Source organism: Coffea eugenioides, chromosome 10 (assembly GCF_003713205.1).
Source record: "Coffea eugenioides isolate CCC68of chromosome 10, Ceug_1.0, whole genome shotgun sequence".
Classification (NCBI taxonomy): Eukaryota; Viridiplantae; Streptophyta; class Magnoliopsida; order Gentianales; family Rubiaceae; genus Coffea; species Coffea eugenioides.
Genome location: NC_040044.1, coordinates 1856495 through 1880430, shown reverse-complemented (window position 1 = coordinate 1880430; position 23936 = coordinate 1856495). Strand labels below are relative to the sequence as shown.

At 37.6% G+C, this 23936-nt stretch overlaps 4 protein-coding genes across 8 annotated transcripts; 3 read left to right on the top strand and 1 right to left on the bottom strand.

The window, feature by feature from the left end:
- The first annotated feature begins 2892 nt into the window (after window positions 1–2892).
- LOC113748795 (lon protease 2-like) lies at window positions 2893–5591 on the top strand. The gene is made up of 3 exons (XM_027292344.1): window positions 2893–4022; window positions 4363–4368; window positions 4615–5591. The coding sequence occupies exons 1-3, from the start codon at window positions 3183–3185 to the stop codon at window positions 4636–4638; spliced, it is 870 nt and encodes a 289-aa protein (XP_027148145.1). The 5' UTR covers window positions 2893–3182; the 3' UTR covers window positions 4639–5591.
- A 556-nt stretch (window positions 5592–6147) lies between these two features.
- LOC113748793 (low-temperature-induced cysteine proteinase-like) lies at window positions 6148–9530 on the bottom strand. The gene is made up of 5 exons (XM_027292343.1): window positions 8941–9530; window positions 7960–8195; window positions 7716–7856; window positions 7200–7631; window positions 6148–6541 (listed from the first exon to the last, which is right to left on the bottom strand). Exons 1-5 carry the CDS (start codon window positions 9365–9367, stop codon window positions 6452–6454), a joined length of 1326 nt encoding a protein of 441 aa, XP_027148144.1. The 5' UTR covers window positions 9368–9530; the 3' UTR covers window positions 6148–6451.
- Window positions 9531–12128: 2598 nt separating this feature from the next.
- Window positions 12129–16453, top strand: LOC113750901 (glucose-induced degradation protein 8 homolog). Of its 4 annotated transcripts, none has more exons than XM_027294846.1 (7): window positions 12129–12318; window positions 13687–13828; window positions 14371–14518; window positions 14598–14673; window positions 14761–14872; window positions 15057–15148; window positions 15601–16453. In XM_027294846.1, exons 2-7 carry the CDS (start codon window positions 13783–13785, stop codon window positions 15643–15645), a joined length of 519 nt encoding a protein of 172 aa, XP_027150647.1. In that variant the 5' UTR covers window positions 12129–12318; window positions 13687–13782; the 3' UTR covers window positions 15646–16453. The 4 variants fall into 4 exon arrangements, with proteins under 4 accessions (XP_027150647.1, XP_027150646.1, XP_027150645.1 ...); XM_027294845.1 differs by lacking the exons at window positions 12129–12318; window positions 15601–16453 and adding exons at window positions 12332–12524; window positions 15244–15591; XM_027294844.1 differs by lacking the exon at window positions 12129–12318 and adding an exon at window positions 12333–12524.
- A 1030-nt stretch (window positions 16454–17483) lies between these two features.
- Window positions 17484–23251, top strand: LOC113748646 (probable GTP-binding protein OBGC2). 2 transcript variants are annotated; one of them, XM_027292155.1, is made up of 10 exons: window positions 17484–17638; window positions 18164–18624; window positions 18766–18857; window positions 19064–19147; window positions 20167–20244; window positions 20459–20659; window positions 20785–20892; window positions 21356–21430; window positions 21557–21750; window positions 22664–23251. In XM_027292155.1, exons 1-10 carry the CDS (start codon window positions 17529–17531, stop codon window positions 22764–22766), a joined length of 1506 nt encoding a protein of 501 aa, XP_027147956.1. In that variant the 5' UTR covers window positions 17484–17528; the 3' UTR covers window positions 22767–23251. The 2 variants fall into 2 exon arrangements, with proteins under 2 accessions (XP_027147956.1, XP_027147955.1); XM_027292154.1 differs by having other exon boundaries at window positions 18152–18624.
- Window positions 23252–23936: the final 685 nt, after the last annotated feature.

The window sequence follows — 23936 nt, the reverse complement described above, 5'->3', positions numbered from 1 at the left end:
GCAAGTGTGAAACATGCGCAGTATCCGGAAATTATCCACATGGAAATTGTCTGGACTGACTCTGGAATCAAGAAAAGCCATTCATTTTTTTTCGCACGGTCGGCAATGGATGACCTTCCCCATTGCATACTCATGATGGCTCATGCGTTGCGTACCCAATGATATTGCAAACCCCCGCTGGCCAATGGCTCGGTAGCCACAAGAGAGGAACTTAAGTCCCTCTTTGGACGGTAGGTAAGAATTCAAATTTTACCTACAATAAAAAAAATTTAAAAATAATGTCATAACATTTTTTTGATCTAGTTGGATTCGTATACCCACTAACCCTCTACTATAGTCTCCTTAGGCTCCCCCTCCCCCCTAGATTAGGATAGAGTAAGTTATACAAATGTATCGTTGCTGACAAAAAAAAAAATGATATCGCAAACCGATATATGAACATCCAAGAAGCAAATACTTTTTTTTTTTTTGTCATTTGTCGCTATTTTTATCTATATCAAACTCTATCCTAATCTATCTAAGGGAAGGCTCAACTGAACCTATGGGTGACAGGTAGAGACTGAATCACCACCGGACCAAACGGGTGTATTACGCACCCGTCTGAATTTTTTAGAAGGGCCACTACGAAAATGTTGGATTATTTTCTTGTAATGCACCGGTTTTGTTCCCAAATTTTACACTTAATCACAAGGCAATGAAGCTGATGATAACAATATTGATTTTCTTTTTTTTTTTTACAAGAATATTGATTTTAATTACCATGTTTACATTTTTCAAATCCTCAATTTTTTTTTTTTTGGTTTAAAGGAAACTCTGAAAACTTATTGAGAGGAAGGGAAAATAAGAGGGCTAGGAAAAAAATTGAATGACCTCATCAACTGTTTCATTAATATCGTCATTGCCAGTTAAATCAGCGACAGTTTGTCATCTTTGTGGGACACGGACAACTTGTCATCTTCGTCACGACTCACGGGTCTTTGTCACAGGGCCGCGGATAGGGCATGGAAGCCCAGGACTTGGAACAGCCCATTGATGTGAAAGTAGTGGGCTAACTACTGCCACCATATTCGGTTACGGTGAGCCGTCCAACTAAACTAAGTGCCGGAAAAGTATCGGACAGAACTCCTGTCCAAGCCCAGGCTGCTGCAAGCCCGTTAGTCCAAATGGTTAAAGAAGCCTGATAACTTCTTGAGAAGGAATAAACTTTTGACAAAAAATATTAATAATAATGAATAAATAAATAAGAGAAGGAATAAACTCTTGGAAACATACGCGTTTGTATAAATGATTGTTTGGAAAAAAAATTACTATTTTGAATAATGTTGCAGTATTTTTGGAATGTGATTGATACATGTGAAGTAAAAAAAAAGTACTGATTTAATTGAGAAGGTAAAAATTGATTGAAAAATATATTTATAATACAAGTAAAATAATATTTACGAAATAAATAAATAATGCAGCATTCAATCTATCTTATTCACCTCTTTAGTGAGTCATAGTTATATGCGACGTCTGTGGATCCCCATTCCACATCCCTATCTTATTAGTGGAATTTATGCCACTTTGAAGTTTGCAAAACCATAAATTTACGAGTGAAATCTCCACCAAGCAAGTTTTTGCATTTCTTCCCTGCCCCATGAAATGAAGAGCTGCAAATATCTGAACACAAATCTGCTTAGATTTTTTTTTTTGACTTGAGAAGGTTGAGGAAAATGACGGAAATGAACTCTCGAGTCAATGGACAGGCCAAACCTTCCAAACCATTCACTTCTGAATCATGTTCTCTTCCCTCGCAGAAAAAAAAAAAAAAAAAACTGAATACTCCAAACATTCATTCTCATTAGTGCAGCGTTTTTTCCAGTTCTCCTCTTATGATAAATTATTAATAATAATAAAAAAGAAAATTTTCAAAATGTCCAATTAAAATTGCACGTGCCCCACAAGGTCCGGATAAATATAATTTCCACGTGTAATCTTCTAAACCACAGCCCAGAAATACCCCACCACAACACAAAATCTCAACTCCCTTGTTCGTATTCTCCCCTCGCATTATTATTAGGGATAATTTCAGAAACCTCCCCTCAGGTTTCTTGTAATATCACACCTGAAGTTTTTAAAATCTCACTTACCTTTATTAGATTGACATTTCTTGTAACATTTTAACTCCTTTGGAGAAAATAGAAGAACAATAAAACTTTGTTTCAATACTACCCTTATATTATCCTACTTATATAATTTATAACAACAACAAAAAATAAAACAAGGTTAAATTTTTATAAGGTGTAAATTTCTTGATATAAACTATTTATTTTAGTTGTAGTGGAATAAAAGTAAAATTTATACATTGAAAAATTCACACGTATGACGAGATTATTTTAATTTTCAATATAACTTAAACTACACCATGAATTAAAACATAATTTTCCAAAAAATTTCCTGACTTCCTTAATTGTAACTGTGCATGAAATTTTTAAGGTGTTATTTACTCTCTAAAATCCTCCTAAGTGGTTGATCTTGATTAAATTTAATTTATTCATATCCTTTGCTATTCTACCATGACTTCAATGTAAAGAAATATGGACCATTATTAACTAGCAATTTTTTTAATTTACATTTTTTGCTTTTAAAATCTTATTTTGTTTTGATTTTTTGGTTAAATAGTTATTAAGAGCAATGGTAATGTTGTTAATTTATGACATTTGATAGGAATATTTAGTCTTATCAAGTTGATAATGGAGATAAGTGAGATTTTTAAAAATTTAAAGGGAGCTGAGTGATATTAAAACAAACTTCAAGGTAGGTTTCTGAAATTATCCCTTATTATTTTCCCCACCCCATATCTCAGCTCCCACTCAATACCTCAATTCCACCATCATCACCTTTCTGCATTTGATTAGATTAAAGCCACAGTTTTTATGCTCTTCTCATTCCCTTTTTTTTCTTTGTTGTCTGAGGCTCTGAACTCTGAGCTCAGTCACTAACTACTCAGTACTGCTACTACTCCTACTATGCCAATCAACAATTTTTCTTCTCCTAATTACTACTCCTACTATTATTCTCGTCGCAATTCTATTTCCATGCCTTCTTCTTTTCTCATTTTCTAACTTTTGTTCCTCTTTTTTACTTCTTTTCTTTTGATAGGAAGAAAAAAAAAGCTTAGCTTGCAACAATATATTTCCAATATGGCTCTGCCTCAAATCTTGCCATCCACTTCTTCTTCAATAATCCCAAGCAAATCCCACTTAAACCCCCCTGCTAATTCCCACTTAAACCATCCCCTTAAACCCTTCGTTTCTTCCCCATCAGCACCACCGCCACTTCACCACCGCCAGTGGCGGCGCAGACCCAATCTCCTCCGCTGCTCTGCCTCCTCATTCTCCGAGAAACATCACACCAACTCCCCCAAATCCGACGACGTTGTCGAGCTCCCGCTCTTCCCTCTCCCTCTCGTCCTCTTTCCCGGCGCAATCCTCCCTCTTCAGATCTTCGAGTTCCGCTACAGGATCATGATGCATACCCTCCTTCAGACTGACCTCCGTTTCGGCGTGATTTACGCCGATGCCGCCACCGGCACCGCCGACGTGGGCTGCGTCGGGGAGGTCGTCAAACACGAGCGTCTCGTCGACGACCGGTTTTTCTTGATCTGTAAAGGCCAAGAAAGGTTCCGGGTAACGAAACTGCTTCGGACTAAACCATATTTGGTCGCCGAGGTGACGTGGCTGGAGGACCGCCCGTCGGCCAATGGGGACGAAGACTTGAACTCCTTAGCTAACGAAGTCGAGACTTACATGAAAGATGTGATACGTTTATCCAACAGGCTGAACGGGAAGCCCGAAAAGGAGGTCCAAGATTTGCGGAGGAATCTGTTTCCGACGCCGTTTTCGTTTTTTGTGGGGTCGACGTTTGAAGGGGCTCCCAGGGAGCAGCAGGCGTTGCTGGAGTTGGAGGACACGGCCACGAGATTGAAGAGGGAGAAGGAGACTTTGAGGAATACTTTGAATTATTTAACCGCGGCTTCTGCGGTAAAGGACGTTTTTCCATCATCTTGAAAATGTCGAACTTTATACGATTATTATGAAGAATTATATGTTATGGATTTTGTAAATGTTGATAGATGGATGCTGAATTACTATAATGGGCAGCTTTCAAATTTTTTTCTTTAGCTAATCAGATTAATGCAATGCAACATAGTAAATGAATATGAGTCGAAACCGTAAGATGATAGAATAATACTAATAATAATAATAAGCAGAAAAGAACTTGAGAAACTTTATCCTTTTTTCTTCCCCAGAGTAAAGCTGGGATTTTTTCCCCCTGGTAACAACTATCTTGGATTGTTTGCTTGGTTTGTATCTAATCAACATGTCTTTGGATTGTGGTACTGAGTCTGTGTGATATGCGATAGCTAGTGGCGTCTTGTAATCATGAATTTCATGAGGAACTGCTGATTGGCAATTTAATTCTTCTTAATATATTGCATGTTTTGAGTAGTCTAGCAGGGGAGCAAGTGAAGAATACAGGAAATAGAGTAACTAGAATTTCAATACATGATGGAAGTGGATGAGATGGTTTGAAGGAATCCTAAAGTTTGTTCTCTGTGCCTATTGTGGGATCTTTTCTTATGATAAGCACAAGTAGTGATTGATGGTAGCTTTTTGTTGATTGTGATGAGTGAGATGATCGAGGAGATAGGACATTCCAAGGTGATTTTCTAGTATTATTGCTGTTGATTTATGCCAGTATGTTGTGCTAATTTTGTTTAGAAACATTTTACATGCAATTGGTGCAAGTGACGGTGATATGACAAAGGCAGTTGAGCTTTGTTTTACAATTATATTATGCTCTGGCCTGTGTGATTGAGTATTCGAGAAAAAGTTTGCTGTGACCTTTAAGTGTGGAAAATCTAGTTGCTATAAATCTTGGAACTCCTGACTTTTTGAGACTTTTTCTCAAAGCATACGAAGCATTTGCACTCATTTATTTATTTAGGAATTCTGCAGCAGTCAAGCTTGATGTTCCCTTTTTTATTATGCTTCTGATGGTTTCACCTTTTTTGTTTGCCCCTTTTGGAGGCTTTTTATATATGGCTCTATTGCTTAGAACGGTTGTGCCTCAGATTTTCTGTTCTGTAATCTGTAATAACATTGGTCTTTCAACATGCTGAGTCTTCAAACACTCTTTCAAATCGTCTGAGGTTTCTGTTGGAAATGTGGAGAACATTTGTCACAACAGAGCTTCCACACACAGCGTCGTGGAACTAGCAGATGCCATGGTGGAACTTTTCAGCGCAATAGAGCTCCTTCTGTTGCGCACAATGTCGTGGTGGAACCATCTATCATTTTATTGGAGCTAAGCAGATTTCTTGTGCAATAATTTCAAACTGATACTACTACAGTGTGCTCGTCGAAATCATCCTCTGTGAAGGTGTAGGTGGGAATTTTATTTGCAGGTCGTGGTCCTTCATGGTGTTCCCTTGTCGTCCCAGTATTGTGTGCGTCTCTTTTTCCAATAAAGATTCAGGAGATAGATCCATGGAACATTATTATTCTTTTGTCCTGGAGATATCACCATTTCTGACTGGTATTTATTCACTTTGAAGGTTTTCTGGGTGTGCACGTTCCCGTATTGTAGCTCTACAATTTAAACTGCTTAAGAGAGATCCCAAAAGTTACGTAGCATGCACATGGTTTAGCAAACTGGGAGATTTGTTGTGCATAAAAAGGGGCTATGCCAACTCCTCTCCTGACTTAAAGACAGATTGTTCAAAATTGTTTAGCGTGAGGGTTTGTTTATGACGAAGCAACAGCTTCCCGGACAGTAGAACAGATTGGAAGATGCAGAAAAGTTGTGGCAGACGTGTTAGCACCATTCATCCCAGGAACACAATTGGTTTAAACTTGGAAGTTGCTGGTGAAATGCAGGAAAATTCCTTATCTAGTGGCATAAGGCCTATCAAAATGCTCCTTTAAAGACCTCATCAATACCTATCACAAGAAGAAAAGATTAAGGAATGATAATTACGTTACAGATCCCAGACATTCTTGTCATTGCCAAAGATACCACACTCGATCTTAAACATATTAATATCCTGTAAATAAAACGTATTGACAACCAAAGCCAGATGCCTTGTGTTGGCAGCGTACGACATCAGTAGGAGAAGCAGATGCATTTCAAGGCAATAAGATTATACACAGATGAAGCTCCCAACAAACTAAACTCAAATCTCTCGGATGAAATCCATTCTTTTTTACAGTACCAGAGTGAAATCAGGAGCTTCTTATATGAGGTGCAACGAATGACGAGCACCAACTCTACTCAAGATTCAGTGGTAAATACAGCTATACTTCAGTATGTAAAACATTATGTAACTTCAAAGTAATTCAGTACACATTTATGAAAAGCTTATATCTGGTACTGATACATGCTACAAGAAGGCACTATTAGACTACTTCTAGTTCGCAAAGAGGGAACTCCAATCACCAAATTTTCCGGAACGGCCTCCATTCTTGAGCTGTTTAACTAACGTGGAATTCCCCATTCTCTGCAATCACATTTACACCTCTGTCAGATAAATCAAAGAATAAAACTGCAGCGAGTAATCATGTCAGGCATTGCAAATAAGATGGAAGCTGCTTTACAGCATGATAAAGCTGCTTCTATTGAACAAATGCAATGAAGAAGGTAAACTTAGAGCAATCAAAAAGTGTCAGTACCAATGATTATGGTGGCAGTAAAGAAAGGGACAGGATTTTATCACAAGTATGAACATTTGATAAGGCCAGGAGACATCGAAAAGCACAGAAGTGTAATCAATGTCTATGCTACCAAAGGGTGCGACAGTTGCACAACAAAGTAGCTTCAACTGTACTTAAAGATATCAACTAAATGAAATGGGTTGCAATGACATAATTGAATAATGAACCGGATGACGTCGATCTGGGAATGAGTTATGGAGCAAAACTTGAGAATCTCAAGTTAATGATCCACAATAGCTAAGCAGACTTGTTCATCCATTGAGAAAAGTTCAAAAAACTCTCTCCAAGCCTTTAATTTTCTAGCATTCTGCTGCTAATGAATTCAAGGCCTCATCAACCGGATTCTATATGGATGACAGTGTTGCCTTTTCTGCATTAGTGGATGCTAAGCCAGGACACTTGTACTCATTTTAAGCAAGTGGATATGAAGAATTTAAAACGTACCCTGAGACACAAATTCCTTTTGGTGTCACAAATTGGATAATCATGAGGGCAACAGTGAAGACGGTCCTTACAGCAGACAGCAGATTCCAGATCACAACACTTCCATGACAAGCATAAACCCAGAAATTCCATTGAACAGCAGCAGGTTTCACCTGCAGGGCAGGAGGAGAAGAGGCTACATTTTGTGGGACCTGGAGGAGGGGATGGTGGAGGATTGAGGCTACTTTTAGTAGGATAGGATGCCATCATGTTAATCCCACATACACCTGCTGAATTGCCAGAATTTCGAATTATGTGAATATAACCATTTATTCCCCAACTTGTTCCCCACGAATTCTTCACGATCCAGTAATCCGCGCCATTTTTAGAATCATAACCAACAATCAAAACAGCATGGTCCAAAGAGGTAGAGCATGGCCCTGTAAATATCCCCTGCAACATAGTTTTAGAACAGATTATAATTTGGTTTCACCTGGAATTTAGTAAAATGTGATGGAATTTGATAGAAGCACCAACCCCAGAGTATAACTGAAATCCTCTTTCACTGCCACATATCCCAACACTCACAGGTTGTGCTGCTACAGCTTGTAGAAGCTCTTGCTCATTATTTGGTGGTACATCTATGTAACCATCTATACTCACAACACGTCTTTTCAACTGAAATGGTGAATAACAACTGGTTGTCAAGCTAGCTTTGGATGTCAGAAGATGTATGAGAAATTCTAAACTCAAGATCAGATAGAATGCAGAAACTAGAAACCTTGTTACTGTTGCATGTCCCGTCCCGACCTTTAAAAGGGTAATCCTGTTCAGTGTCAATTCCACCATTTTTTACAACAAATTCATAGGTATAGTCCATGAGTCCACCATTGCAGCCATTGTTATAAGATCTATCACAGTCAATTAACTCCTGTTCAGACAGGCTTACTAAAGATCCAGTGACAATCTCATTGATACCTTCAATTGCACCGGTAGCTGAAAATGCCCAACATGCACCTAAATAACATAACTAAGAAGTGAGCAGGACTATGGCAGTTGATAGGTAAGAAGATCAATTGGAGTTCCCTCAAGTAAAAATCAAAAGATAAGGCAGAAATTCTCATCCTTAATCACAAATTCTAAAAATGGAAATTGAAGCTACTACTACTTTATGTACATTTTTCTAGCCAAAACTTCTCAAGAATCAGAAGACATGGAATTCAAGATCCGAATTCAGAGAAAGCTCTCAGTCACCATCAGTGCAATACCCAGTTAAATTTTTTCACCAGCCAAATGAAGTTCCAAATTTCTAGACAAAGAATAAAACTTTGCTGAAAAGCTTGAGGTACAGATCAGGAGTTACTCTGACAATTCCTACAGAGTTGCTACTTGGGTCACTTCCGTCCACTTCTTTCATACTAGATTTGTTTGTTTAGTTGCTACTTAGATCTAGATTACTACTTCGTCTTTTTCATCATTCTGGAAAAGGCTAACCGCTCTCCGCATATACACAGACTTCGACCAACAAACTAAGTACAGGTGATCAACAAATCAAATACCAAATGAAGCCAAAGGTACCGTGCATAGACTAGTAAATTGAAAAAAAAAAAAAAACATAAGCATACCATCTTCAAACAACCCCATAATTTTAGATAAAGAGATAAAGACTGAAACTTTGTATCTCAACAAGATCATGATAAGATGAACACAACTCTGGATATATGGGAAAGAAAAAACTATACAAGAAGAAACAATCACATACCACAGCTTCCCTGGTCTTTGACATTGGTGACAGTTCCTTTATTCCTCCAATCCAGGGATGAAGGGATATCATATTTACCAACAGCACCAGAAGCTCCAATTGATGATGACCCACGATTCAATCTAATCAAACCATCGGCAGAAGCCGAGAAACCCAAATACTTAGCTTTGAACTCATGGTGAGTGAGATCGGCAAAGGCGTTGAGGGAGAGGGTGTATGTGGAATTTGCCAAACTGTTATGTTTTGTAACATAGTCATAGTTGTCTTCAAAGACTCTGAGTCTGTACTGTTTTTCTTCCTCAGAAGGATAAGTCTTCCCATGTTGTTTGCACCAATTCTCAAAAAGATCAGCTGTGAGTGAAGATTTGCATATGGGCGGATGAAATACTAGCAAAACAACCGTCAAATACGACCAAAACCAACTCATTCTTCTATTTTGGGAAGAATGATGGAAGGAATTAAGATTGTGATTTTCTCAGTTCTTGAGTTTGGAGACACTAACGATTGATTCTCCTCGGAATGTGGTGGAACCAAGGAGCTGGAGAAACATACGCCTTTTTTATTATTGGTTGGATTTTTGTGCCTAGGAAAGTTCCAGTTTGCCGCGACCAGCAGGGACATAAGGGGATGACCACACACAAGTGTACAGCAGATAACTGTACTGATCAGTCGAAGTCAATTGGTCGAATCCAACCATGAACCTTTTTTTCTTCGTTTGTGGTAATTCATGCTAACAAATGATTCCCTCATTTTGGTGGTTACTCAATTGAACACGTCTTTCTCGTAGGGCACCCAATAAAGAAAAAATCATCTATCGAACGAACCATGCATGTATTAAATCTAGATAATGACTTTTCAGTTTTTCTGCTGCTCGAGAAGTTACTAGGTGTTTTTCCTTCTTCTGTCTCCACCTACCCGTTACCCAGTGTTTTGTCTTCTTTTCTAGCTGTTACCACTTACCATACACACCACACGGGTGGAATAACTCAAAACTTGCGCCGAAAATTGAATGCTATATCAATTAGCATTTACATTTACCTTAAAATTTCAACCAACCAAGTTAATATGATTGATTTTCCTATAGTTTCTGAGAATTTTATAGCCCTATAGGTTTTCATATGTTAAGTTCCTTTCATTTTTGTTTCTTCTCTTAGGTAATCTTTTTACCTTCCACTAATATCACCTCATAGCTGCCATTGACTTCACTAGAAGAAATGGAAAACCTGCAACCAGCCAAAGTTGCCGAAGGCCATACTGGTAGTACAAAAGTCATTAGCTAGCTTAGAAAAAATATCGGACTGACTTTCTTTTACTACGATTTTCACCATTCTAACATGTTGAAAGTTTGTGGAGCATGGCATGGCATAATGAATATGTTAAGGCAAAACCTGAATGTGTCACATAGGTTAAAGTAACCTGAGTGTGTTACAATCTAGAACCTATTTGCCTCAACAAAAGCTATGGTTTTGTTTTTTTCCCTTAGATTCGTGTGCTGATCTTTTCGCATTTCACTGATAATCTAATTTAATATTTAAATTTAATGGGTTCAAAATTTATGTTTAGATGTGTTAATCGGATTCACGTGTTGATATGTTCAAACGTATATGATAATAACGAATATAAACTCTTAATTAATTAAATGGCTCTGCATTGCTTAAGCAAATCTTACTTAAATAAAAAAAATAGAACGTCTTAATTAATTAAATTTAAATGCCTCTAAATTATTTAGACAAAACTTACTTAAAACAACAAGTGATAAGTTGTTTATTTATCATTTAACGCACAGTACTCTCAAATATTAATATTTCAATACTTAATAATTTAGTAACTTAACAAATTCAAATTTCACTTCAGTTTTTATCAAATGCATATTGAGTCACAGCCAACTAAACAATCATATTGAGTCCACAAGTGCCTCCACGTGACATGAGGAGCTTGTCCAAGGCTATTATACTCTATTCTATTCTATTTATTTATTTTTATTGAAGACTCTAAACCTTGAGAGAGATGGTTGAACCTACCCATATATTACACTGTGAAATTAAAGTTCTCATAAGATATACATCAAAAGTATTTACAAGTGCTCAAAACTTTGGCTTGATAAAGAAATGTAATGAAAGAGATAGAAGAAATAGAACGAATAGAACCTCAAAATCAAGAAACAGAAGAACGAAAAAAAATCCCTTTTTTCCTTTCGAGAAGAACAAAAGAAGGTAATTTCATTGCAAAGATGGCTAGAAATCATCCAACACGCACAATTGGAAACTAAAATAAAAAATGAAAAAATTATGGATTACGTTAGCACTAAAGCCCAAATTTTTTTTTTTTTTTTTTTTTTTGTCGACGGAGTGGATGTCCGGGTCAAGTCCGTAAAGGCGGTCCGACTAATCCCACTCCGGCCCGGTCCAGCGCCCCAACCAGACCTAGCACGTTAGATGCACGGAGAAGCCGATGTTGCTGCGGAGGTTCGACCCCAAGACCTGACGGTCCCGAGAAAGAGGCGCCAACCACCAGCCCATTCACGTGGGGGACTAAAGCCCAATTGCCCACGAAAAAATGTAGGGGAATCTAAAGTTCATGGGCTATTTTGTAACAATCCAATGTCTAAATTAATCATCTGGGCTCTTTCAAGGTACATTTATTTGCCCAATGGTAAGGAAAAACCACTTAACCAGCAAGGAGGGTAGACGGTGCAAAACAGCAAATTTGATTTTCTTTTATTAATGGGATAATTTCACAAACCTCCCCTAAACTTGTTCAATCATCCTTGTCAAATCATACCAGTCACAAAAATGGTGCCAAATTTCTTCCTCAATTGGTGCCTTTCTGTAACGGACTATTGATCAGCTTAATTAGACATCAAATTTCTATTATTCTAGTTAAATGTAATTAATTAATTCAGATGCATTTGTTCCCCATATTTACGTTAGTCATTAGTCCCAAATTCATAGGACGAAGCGGTAATTTCAGCTATCACAATGTAAGCAAAGGGCCTCAAATCTCTATTAGGGGAGGTTAGCGAAATTTTTAAAACTTCAAGGGGTGTCAGTGTAAGTATTAGAAACCTCAGGGGAGGTTTGTGTAATTATCCCTTTATTAATTGCGGTTCTCCCACGAGGGAGCATATAAAAATGCGAGTCCAGTGTCATATTTCCTAAAAAAACCTAATTCTGAATCTCTGATCCTATAAAAGTTAATTCTTTTTCATACCAGTATTTTTTTTTCCAGTGCAAATCCTGTGCCCAAAACTATGCTTTAAAGTCTGAAATTGTTATAGTCACCGTCTACCTGGAAAGATCGATCTTTAGCGCCCCTTCCTGGTTAATCAAAAAAGGCCAAATTTCCTAACCATGGACCAGCGTCTACCAGCAGGATACGGTACGTCAAATACGCTGAAGCTATGAGACACGTATCTCTGCCACGCCACGCTATTCTTCATATTTAAGCACACAAGGAAATACGCTACGAACATCCTTTTCTTTTTTTCTTTTTTTATTTCCCTTAAAAACAGCAGCATAGATTCTCCGGATAATATCTTGTCGGTGCCAATTATGGATATTGATCCTCGGCAATACGAGAATGTCGTAAGCTCCGCTTGTTTTCCTCAATCTGGGTTTATCCTATTTCTCTCGATTTTTTTTTTAATTTTTGAATTTGTCATTGATGTTGACTTTCTGAACCAACTCGAATGAGCAAGGGTTTGTCAGTTTTGATTTTAATTTGGGTTTTGGAAATTAATTGTGGGTCTTTTCCTCGGAGCCCAGCAAAAGTATAACAAAGAAAATTATAAGGTACGAGGGTTTTGGAGAACTACATGTTTGTCTTTGGGAAAATTTGTGTCATGCAATGTTCAGCAGCAAGTTGAATTTTTTTAAAAAGATGGTTTTCTTCTCTTCTTCTTCTTCTTGTTTTCTATCGTATTAATCGAGGGAGACCGGAGGGAGTAGACGTGGTTAGTTACTGGAAGATCAGTCTGGAATAAGAATCACTGTACATTGTTGAATTGGATTTTTGGTAAACTGATTGTTTTTTTAGTATTTAAACTGTTTAATCATTGATTGAAGTAAAAGAAAAAAGGATAAATTGTGCAAAGGGAAATTGGACCATTTTGGCTTTTAGCTTTTGCTCCCATGGTCAGGTGAGGAATATACTGATATCGTCTTTGTTTGACATGATCAGTTGTAACTCTTCATTATACCTGTCTCGTTGTGGAGTTTTGGATATTGTTATAGTAAAGTGATGCTTTTGACATACACTTGGACAGAAGATAGAGAAGTTCAAAGGCATGTACTTTCTCAATTGTGATACATTTCAATGTTGATAGGAAAATCTACCAAAAAAAAAAAAAAGGGAATGTGGTAGGAATTAAACGCGGTTAACTACTAATTTATGCACTTCAGGCTTGAAACTTGCTCAAACTGCTAATAGTTAAAAGGCCTTCTTGTGATGCATTACTTTTTGGAATTTATTTTTGCCTATGTTCTTGTTATCTGTCTGTAATTTTAGTCTTTTGCATTAACATCTTAACTATCCATGACTTCATGTTTATCTTGGATGAAACATACCTCTGGAGGCACTCTTCAGTTTGACCTGTTGGCCTTAATCGTCCCAAAGTCTTCTGAGCAGTGTTGATCCCATAGATGTTAATTCCGTACACAATAAAGATCAAAATAGAGTCCTGTTGCTCGTTTATTGAAAAAACTCTATGACGCTCTTCAACTTCAATTTTGCATGCCTTTTTGACAGGCCATTAATGACAGTGATATCCACAACATTGTCCTGTCATATCTTGTCCACAATTGCTTCAAAGACACTGTGGAATCTTTTACTTCCTCAACTACAATGAGGCAGTCAGTTGATCATCTCGAGGACATGGAGAAAAGAAAAAGTAGGTGTTTATCTTTAATTACCAATAGATAGAGTAATATTTGTGAAATGAGATCTATGATTCTTAATCGTCTCAAATTTGAAAGCTTGTGGTAAATCTGTTAAACCTGATATTCTGAATTGGCATATTTTGGAAATGTATCCTGATAATATTTTTCGTGTGTCATCTTCTTTAATAGTTTTTATTTGGCATGATAATATTTTTCGTCTGTCATCTTCTCTAATAATGTATGAGGTGGCTAATAAGTTTGAGGTATCAAATAGTAATCAGTTCTGGACCTACTGTCAAAGTTAATATTTGTTGGTGACTTGCTTTCCCTTTGAAGAACTAGTGGTCAGAAGCTGATGTTGGAGGATACATGGTGGATTGTAGTTCTTTGAATGGCGTAAGAAGTTAGATTAGAGTTCTACAAGCCAGCTTTTTGTGCAGTTTTCTTGAGTGCATTGTGTCCTGATTATGAGTTTGCTGTATCATATTTATTGCGGTTTCCCACATCTTTATATGGCATAGTTAAGTGATGATGTTGCAAATTTTTTGCTCAGAAATATTTCATTCTGCATTAGAGGGGAATGCTTTGGAGGCCATTGAGTTGACTGGACAGATTGCACCTGACTTATTGGAGAAAAATAAGGACTTACATTTTGATCTTTTAAGCCTTCGTTTTGTTGAACTTGTGTGCTCAAGGAAATGGTGAGCAAAGTTGCATGGTCTTTTCTGACTTGCGTTGTGTCTGATCATCTTCTTGGCTAAACTTCTATTTCTATGGCAGCACAGAAGCGCTTGGATTTGCTCAATCAGAGTTGACTCCTTTTGGGAAGGTGCAGAAACACCTGAAAAAACTTGAGGTATGTTCATAAGCTAGCTGAGTTATCTTCAAATTTACCTTTCAATTGCCAGCTTGCTTTCAGGTTACAAACTGATTGTTGATTCAGGATTTTATTGCTCTACTGGCATATGAAGAGCCAGAGAAATCCCCAATGTTTCATCTTCTAAGCTCGGAGTACCGGCAGCATGTTGCAGATAGTCTAAATCGAGCCATTCTTGGTGTGTTTCTTTTAAATACTGTTTGCCTCTTACTAGTGCATTCGTGGCAAAACTTTTCTGTGTTTTTCTCCTGGAAATTATTTTTGCTTAAACATGTCTATATACCTAATTCCTATAGCTTCAAATTTATAATGCTTTTAATTCTTATGTTTGTTTTCCACTGCTTGACTTATTTTAATGCCAGCACACGCCAACCTGCCGAGCTATTCTGCATTAGAAAGGCTAGTACAGCAGATGACAGTTGTTAGACAATGCTTGGGTGAAGAGTGTGGAAAGGTTTGATGTTACACATGGTTTCCTCTTTCTTTTTGTTGATTAATTTGTGAAGTTATGCTTAAGGTTTACTTGTTTCATTTTCTAACAAATGACAGTTTGATGATGCAAAACGAATTTAGAAAGAGCAAAAAGAAGAGAAAGGAAGCAAGGGCATTATATTAGAAGGATTTGCATGGTTCACTTGTCTCATCATCTTAAATTGTAATATTCATAAATGTGGATTGCCCAAGTCTCATTGAGAGGAAACTGCATAATGGTAGAGTGGCAATTGAGGCTAGTAGAAACGTCATTTGATGTAGGATTTAGGTGAAGGTTGAATATTTTGGTTGCTCAGTGTGTAAGGAACATACAATAATGGAGTACCCTCTATTCCTTGCTTTGTAGTTTTTGCACGTTTAGTTATTCATCCTGGGCTCAAATTCTGTATGACTAATTTTTCTCTGAATTCCTAGGAAGGGCATCCGCCATTTTCTCTCAAGGACTTCGTAAAAAGCTAGTTGAACAGTTTGCCTTGCAGTGGAAGATGCAGTATGAGTCAGGATAAAGTTGCCATGCATATGGTTCTTGTTGATCTCGAGTTAATGGACATCTTGCAGATTTGCAGTTATATGGCAATTGCATGGCTTCTGTAGTTTTGTTGTTCGAATGCGAGGGTTCTTCAGTAAAAAGAAGTTTACAATGCAGTAACCTTCTCCTTCCAGCCTCTGAAACCAATTTTCTTTTCCCTCCTGAAACATGGCTACCTTCATCTGGATTGATGAAGGCAAGGCCCCAGGGATCGGTGGCTTTTACTTGTTCCTGACTATATAGCGGTGTAGAGCTGTGGGATGTGGTTTTGCCTAAGGATTGCTGGTATAACAGATTCAATCAGATTTTAGTTGTCTTATCTCCTCTTTGCTTGAACGATTTAGGTGCTGTCCCAGGTTACCAACGAGAAGTTCTGTGAAAAATGGGCGGAGGCATTGCTATTTTCAATCGAGCAAATTCAGCTATAGAGGAATATTTGTTTTTGTTAAATCGTTTTGTTGTATATTCTGTTCAATAGGTGAGTAGTGTTTATCTCTGGTGATGATTTTTTCTGCATTTTCACACTCTTTTGAACTCGATGAATCTCTGCAAAAGGAACGTCTTTACCAGTTTACGTGGGCTCACCTTTAGATAGGGAAAAAATAAGGAGCAACAACGAGCCCTAGTAAACCAACTACCTCTAGAGTAGTTGGCCACCATATGTCTCGTGAGGTGGGATGTTAAGGGTTGAAATCTTGTCTTTTATAAAAATTGTTATTTACTGTGGCTTTTCTTAAATTCATATGGACTTCCGTGACTCTGTTGGGTTATCTTTAAAATGAGTTAGATTAGAACATGGAGTAGAGGTAAATGATGAAAATTGATTAAAAAAAAAAAAGGACAATGAGTCCTAGCAGGATAACAGACCCTGTAGCAACCCGCTAGAACAGGTTTCTTTAGTATTGCAAAGGGCTCCTTTATGAATCTCTTGGACTGCCACCACTATTTATCCCCAATCTCTCTTCACCACAAATTCAACCGGCGCATTTCCTTCGCCTCCTGCTTCCCCTAATCTTCTCCGGAACCCTGATGGGTGGCACGTCGTGTGCCTATAGGCTGTGGATTATTTTGTAATCCTTTTAATTGCAGAATGCACTCAACGACAAGTCTGATTCATCCAAAGTTTCATTTGAAGTGTTAATTTTGATAAATGTCTACCAGAAACAATTTGAGTTAAAGACCAAAAGTTTAAAAAAAAAAAGAAAAAAAAAGAGACAATCCCACAGCAATTGGGTGGATACGAGGAATGGCGGTTTCTTCTGGTGGACTGCAGTGGAAGCCGCGACAGAGTTGCATGTGATGTTCCAACAAGTGAGTTATAGTCTTTTCCTGTTGGCCTAAAAAATATTTATCGGACAAGCCGGTGGCCTATTTCCCTTTACGGACCGAGACGTTGAAATTTTAGGTTATTTACTACTTTTCATTTGATTTGACGTCCTGATCAAATAATTTGCTGATGTATTCTAGACGACGGAAAACGAATCCTTTGGGCTTTCAATTTTGAAGTGAACCCAATATCCAAAGCTGCTCAGTTATCTGGTGTCGTCCCCCTACTAAGACTGGTAGTGCACATTAGATTATCAGAAACGGATAATTGGGCCACAATCTGGGACCAACACCATGCTAACAATCGGTTGAACATAAAACTGAGTGCCCAAGTTTTCTTCCTTCGGCCAAGATTACAGCCCGAATCAGTTGAAGCGGGTCGGGTGGGCGACGTATATAACGATGATATATCCTGCCCGCGCAGGTACTTCGTCCTCTCTAATCCAAAAGTACACAAACAAACACAGCAGAGCAGAGGGAGTTGAAGATGCAGTGTTTGGTTTCTCCTCCGCAACGGTCCCTGAATCTAAATTCTCGTAGCAATGAAGCGTGGCTCTCAATTTCGGCTTTCTTTTCCCAACGTCCTCTTCCATATTGGTAAGCTAAAGCTCTTATCTTTTTCACTAATATTCGCTATTATCCGCTGCTTCCTGATTTTACTAGTCCAACTTTTGCTCAACTGCGGATGGCGTTGAGCATCTATATTTTTTTCCCCTCAGTTGGGTGGAGCTGAGGAGTCTTTGGTTCCATTTAAATGTAGAAATTAGTTGTTCTAAAGAATTCTCTGTAGATGCTTCCTTGTACTTGCTTACCCTGAACATGTTACGAATAGTATCTGGAGCTCACTTCCACGGAAACAAGAAATCGTCTGATTGTGGAATGGAGCAATTCCGATATTCGGCAGAAATGGGCTTTAAACGTTCGGATTGTATTTTGCAGAAATGGCTCTAGTATGTTTAACTATATAGTTTGCATTGTATTTTGCAAAAATGCGCGCCGATTATTTTGATTGTATTACCTCATAATCAGCGCAGTGCTCTATTACCTGCTTTATTTTGACATTTGTTTGGAGCTGATGTGGGAATCCCTGTCATTTGTTTATTTTTTCAGTCTTTATAACAGGAGCAGGTTTAGAAATGCAAGAGGTCGCGGTCTGAAATGCGCTGTTGCTATAAAAAAGGAGCTTGCTTTGCCTTCCGAAGAAACTTTAATTAGAGAACCACATAAGTACTTTGATCAGGTCATAATAACTGTTCGTGCTGGAGATGGTGGTCATGGTGCAATCCTCAGTATGCCAAATCAGAAACCTCCTCCTAAGTCGAAAGGAAAATTTGATAAAGACAAGAACAGGAAGAAAAGTTCGTACAAAAGGGATTTTGATGGCTCTCTCATCCTCCCTGTTGGTGGCCGCGGTGGAGATGTTGTGATTTACGTTGATGAGAGCAAGGATACATTGTTGGAGTTTCATAGGAAGAGTAGTTTTAAAGCAAAGCGTGGGGGAAATGTTGATGCAATGGGTGTCTTGACATCTCTTTTGCATGATGGGCTTAACGCACCAGATTTGCGTATTCCAGTACCTCCAGGTATCTTGACAGTAACTCTACATCGCTAACTGTAGAAATTATGGTTCCTCAAAAGGAAAGAATCTAAATATGCTACTTTTTCATCTCACCACAACGAAGATGGTCAATATCCATCTGACGTATTTCTTCTTTATATGGCAGGCACAGTAGTAAAGCACAAGAAAGGAAAATTTTTGGCTGATCTAGCTAATCCAGGTGATCAAGTTCTTGTTGCGAGGGGTGGACAAGGAGGGGTGAGAAACTTATGATCTCAAACATGGCAATGAATGCGTGATGTCCATGCCTCTGTCTTCTTCCATTACTTCAAAAGAGAAATTTTAGTCTGATGATGAAAATATAGTATTTGAGTCTGAAAAGTGGGAAGCAACACCAAAATTTCTGGATTCTGTTTTTAGTTGTGGTTATTTTTGAATGTTGACGTCCCCTTTTCTTCTGGCAGATTAGCCTATTGGAAATGCCTGAGCATAGAAAGAAAAAGATGATGTTTTTGACTACAAATGTAATGAGAGATGAGAGTGATAAGGTAAATATCAATTTTTTCATGGCCATCTTCTGAACAACCATTTTTTGCACAAATTTGATTGTGTGAAAATTAATTTATGTCAAGAAGAATATTTATGCTTGAAGCAAGCTGCGCAGCATTTCTATGATCAAGTAGTGCTCCCTGCATTTACAAATAATTTGAAAGGGGAATGTTTCTTGATTCTGATCTAACTTCTTCATGTGCTCCATACATGTGAAATTGCAACTTATGGAAGTAGCCACTTGGTGCCAACGGTGCTCTAAATTGGTCTCTTCCCAGTCATCTCATTCCTGTAACCCCTTGTTTAGGAGGATTCCAGAATGGATATTATTCGACACATCTTGGAATTCTATTAACTCCCCAAAATACCTAGTTGGTACTGAGTTCACTAATGCAATATGAAAAAGAATGGTTGCAGAAACTGAAAAGATTTTTTTTTTTTTTTTTTGGTTGAGGAGTGCCTTGGCATGTATTCATAAGGCAAGCACAGTTATGACAATGTGGTTAAGCTTATCTACATACTAAATTACTAGAATATCATACATGTAGATATCATTGTCCAAATACATACAGAAGCATTCATTCTGAAATTCTCTTCTCTTTATTGCTAATAAATGTATAGATGGCACAGGATCTCTGTGGATCAAGCTTAAATACAAGGGATCTCTTTTTATTGTTCCTAATTTAAGCCCTCATATTAGTATTATCATTATGAGATTAGACAGGCACCTTTCAGCTATTTATCTCATTGAGATGAATTCTCTTGGCTGTACCGACTAAGCATAGTTATTGAATACCCAGACCATTTTGACATGTTGACATGGCTTGGTTACTGACACATTATAGTCTAGAAGCATGATTTAGAATTTTTTGCATTTTAATGATGAAAAGTGAAAACCTGCTTAAATAGCATTAAGGTAAGCTCTTGAAATGGGAATCTTTGCCTAGTTAAAATAGCGTCCTAGTCCTGCATTTTCATACATTGACAAACTTTTGATCTCATTCACAGCACCTTGCAGGTTTTAGTTTTTGGTCAGCCAGGAGAGGAGGTTAGTTTGCAGTTGATATTAAGAGTGGTAGCAGATGTTGGTCTTGTGGTAAGTATTTCTTTACCCTACTTATCCTGGTTTATACTTAGCTTCTCCGTTTGCATGAGTATAGCTTGGGTGATGCACTCAACAATCAAGTAATATATACTTATTATCTGGCCACATCATTGTTCCTTTGAATTAACTGATTGTCCGTTTTGCAGACCAGCGTGTGGTCTGAGTTTCTCCTGTCTGAGAATTTGTTCCGTCTTTTGATTTTCAGGGACTCCCAAATGCTGGAAAATCCACACTATTAGCATCCATTACACTAGCTAAGCCTGATATTGCTGATTATCCCTTCACAACATTGAAGCCAAACCTTGGACGCCTTGATGGTGACCCTAGTTTGGGTGCGCAGCAATATTCATCCGAAGCAACTCTGGCAGACTTGCCTGGACTTATTGAAGGTGCTCATCTAGGGAAGGTAAATTGGATATTACAATCTCGTGAACACATTAATGGTTTGGCATTGCCTTACATTAGGATTATAGCTATGATTGAATTCTTCATTAATTTCACTAGACTTATCAAAGGTTTGTCAATTTTCAGGGTCTTGGTCGCAATTTCTTGAGGCATTTGAGGAGAACTAGGGTGTTGGTCCATGTTGTTGATGCAGCTTCAGAGGACCCTGTGGCGGATTATAGAACGGTAAAAGAAGTATGTGTCACTAGCTTCAACCATTTCTTCTTTGTTATTTTGTTCGCAACTGTTTCTCCTGAAAGTTTTTCTTCTCTAAGGGATCTTTCATGGACTTTGGTGTAAAAGATGTATTTCTGATGATGGTTAGTGGTCTCAATTTTGTGTTGTCTCCTGGCCCTACTTGCTACCTATTGGGGTCACTAGACATACTCTTTAAAATATACAGGATTCTGATAATAAGCTAGAATTTCCAATGAATGTAAGCATATTAAATCTGCACACGAGGCAAACTGCTTTGCTAATCTTTCTGATACAACTCTAAAATTCTATAGCATGAATCACAAATGTGGACTGTAGATGTATACTTCACAGTTTTATTCATTCTCATGTAAAAACAGATTAGGGAAAAAGGATGAATTTTGTGATAACGTATCTAATTGATTCTTCTAAGCAATGATTTTTAGTGATTCTTAATTTGCAGGAATTGCGGATGTACAACCCTGAATATCTTGAACGACCATATATTGTGGTTCTAAATAAGATTGATATTCCTGAGGTACGTAGTTGTAATTGTCTGGAACACGCATTTTTTTATGTCCTCATGTTAGTTATTTCATGATACAACTACGGAATTTTCAAAGTCTTGAGCACAAATATGAAAGTGATTTTGACTGCTTTTTAGGCAATGGAGAGGTTGCCATCATTAGCTGAAGAAATAAAGAGCATTGGAAGTGATACTGGGACTGCAGTTCAATCTGTTTGTGATGATGGAGAGAAAGCTGATGGTCTCTCTTTGGAGATACCTGATAAAGAGCAGAAGATCAAAGGAGTTGAAGATTACCCACCCCCTCTTGCAGTGGTGGGAGTTAGTGTTCTGTAAGTTCAGTATTTGCAATCTTTTCCTTCTCTACTTAGGAGTTAGATTTCATGTCCTTGTGTTTTAATAAATTCTAGATGCTAGACTGATGCAACTGTGTTGAAGTTAACATTTATGTTCTTATTGTGTTCAATATAATTGTGGGACATATCTTAAATGTCTCAACAATTTTACGGATACCTCCAAACTCCAGAAAAAGAAAGGGAAAAATTATTAAATTGTAAAAAGATTGAGAGAGATTTGAAGGAAGAATTAACTCCTTTTAGATTATGATAATCAGGAATTAGATTTGGATTTTTTTTCTTTGTTTTTTGATGCCCAACTGCTATATTAAGTAATCTTTTTTTTTTGCTTTGTTTCTGTATCATGTTTGCACTGTATGCAAGTGCAAATGTATCTGTTGGTCATTGTTTCAACCAACATTGGTTTGGCTGATTTGGGTATATTTTCCTGAGTAGGGCGACTCAGCAATCTTTGCATTCCTTTTCTCGTGTCTAATCTGAATTGCAGTTACATCATGTTTAAATGTGACATTTTGATGTTATCCGGTCAATTGTAGATGGCTTTTCTCCTTGCTTCTATACTCTAAAAATTGTAGAGCATGTGAACCAACTGAAATTCATGTCAATTTGAATAAATTGAATGACCCTGGGATCCAAAAACTGGATAACTTGTATCTAGATCTTGTGGATTTGTTTAATTGTGAAGATATTGGCCTGTCACATGTACAATTTGTTTCCTGGAGTTTTGAATATGGCTGAAGATCTTGTGAAGATGAAAATGGCTGAAGCCAAATACTTTTTATCTTATTGTTGCACTGGGTTAATCTCGAAACCGCAGAATGTGCCTCATGAAATGAAGAACGTAGGCTGGTTCGCGGAGAGTATGAAAGTTGTATATTTGGCTTTGCAGGAAAGGCTTTAAGGTGAGCGAGTTATTGACGGAGATACGAGCCGCCTTGCGAAATTGCCAAGTCAAGAACAATGCAGCTTCAGAATTATCCGTGGTGCAATAACATCTCTGATGACTGGTAAAATTAGGATACGTTTTGTCTCCATCAATGCTTCAGAAGCTTGCGCGACGCGACGATATGTGTGCTTGGTGCATTGCTGCGGTGAAGAAACAGCACCGACTCGGTCGGAGCTCGAGGATGTTGGGATGTCCGAAGTTACACTTCAGTCAATTCATGCTGTAAAAATGCCAACACGAGGACGGCACTGATTTTACAAGTGCATGCTTGGCTGCGCCTCTGTTTTCTGGGTCAATTCATGTGGGCGGCTTTGCTGCTTGTTCCTTTTTTCTTCTGTCTCTTGCCTACCTATAGGCTTGTAAATGAAACTAACTTCAAATGTTTGCCATGATTTCCTGGAGGCTATTGAAATACGAATTAGTTGAGATTGTTTTTTTTTTTCCTTGAAGAATCGACATCGAGAAACCCATTGTGCTGAAATTTTTTGTCAGGTTCTTACTGTAGGTCTACCAAAATTTTGTGTTCGATCACCCAGCAATGAGCTACTGTCTATGTTTCTCCTTTTTGGTTTAACTGCGCAGTGTTTGGGACTTTTCCGCGATGTTGCACGTTTTTTCTCGATTAGTTTCACTTGCAATCAACAATGGTTTCGTACAGATTTTGCACGTGGTTGCTCTCACTTTGCTATCTATTGCTATATAAAAAATGTATGATAACAATGGTGGTTTTGCACAGATTTTGGTTACTCTCACTTTAGCTATCTATTATCTAAGTATGAAGAGTTTTGATATTGTAAGTTGTAAGCCTTTTTATTTTTGAAGTTTTTGTTGCACACATATACCCTCATCTTTCAATTAGAGTTATTGTATTTTAATTGTCATAGTGATTAAAAATATGAAACATTCCATATGATTAAATCTCCGTAATAATGGTAATGAAAACAAAAAAACTCCCTATTAAAACTATTTAGCGACCCTTATACCCCGTTTCCAATTCTTATATACGTCAAAGATTCTTACCCAAACCAATTTCTTCCTCGAAATAGTGTGACCAATTGCATTAACCACAATTTTAAATTTGTGAAAAATATTAGTATGAAAAAATTGGATGCTCTTAGAACAAAAGAAAAATATATAAGAAGAAAAGAGTCTATATTCATTTGGAGAATCTTGCTATGAATATCATGAAAAAGATGTATAATTATGTACTTTTTTC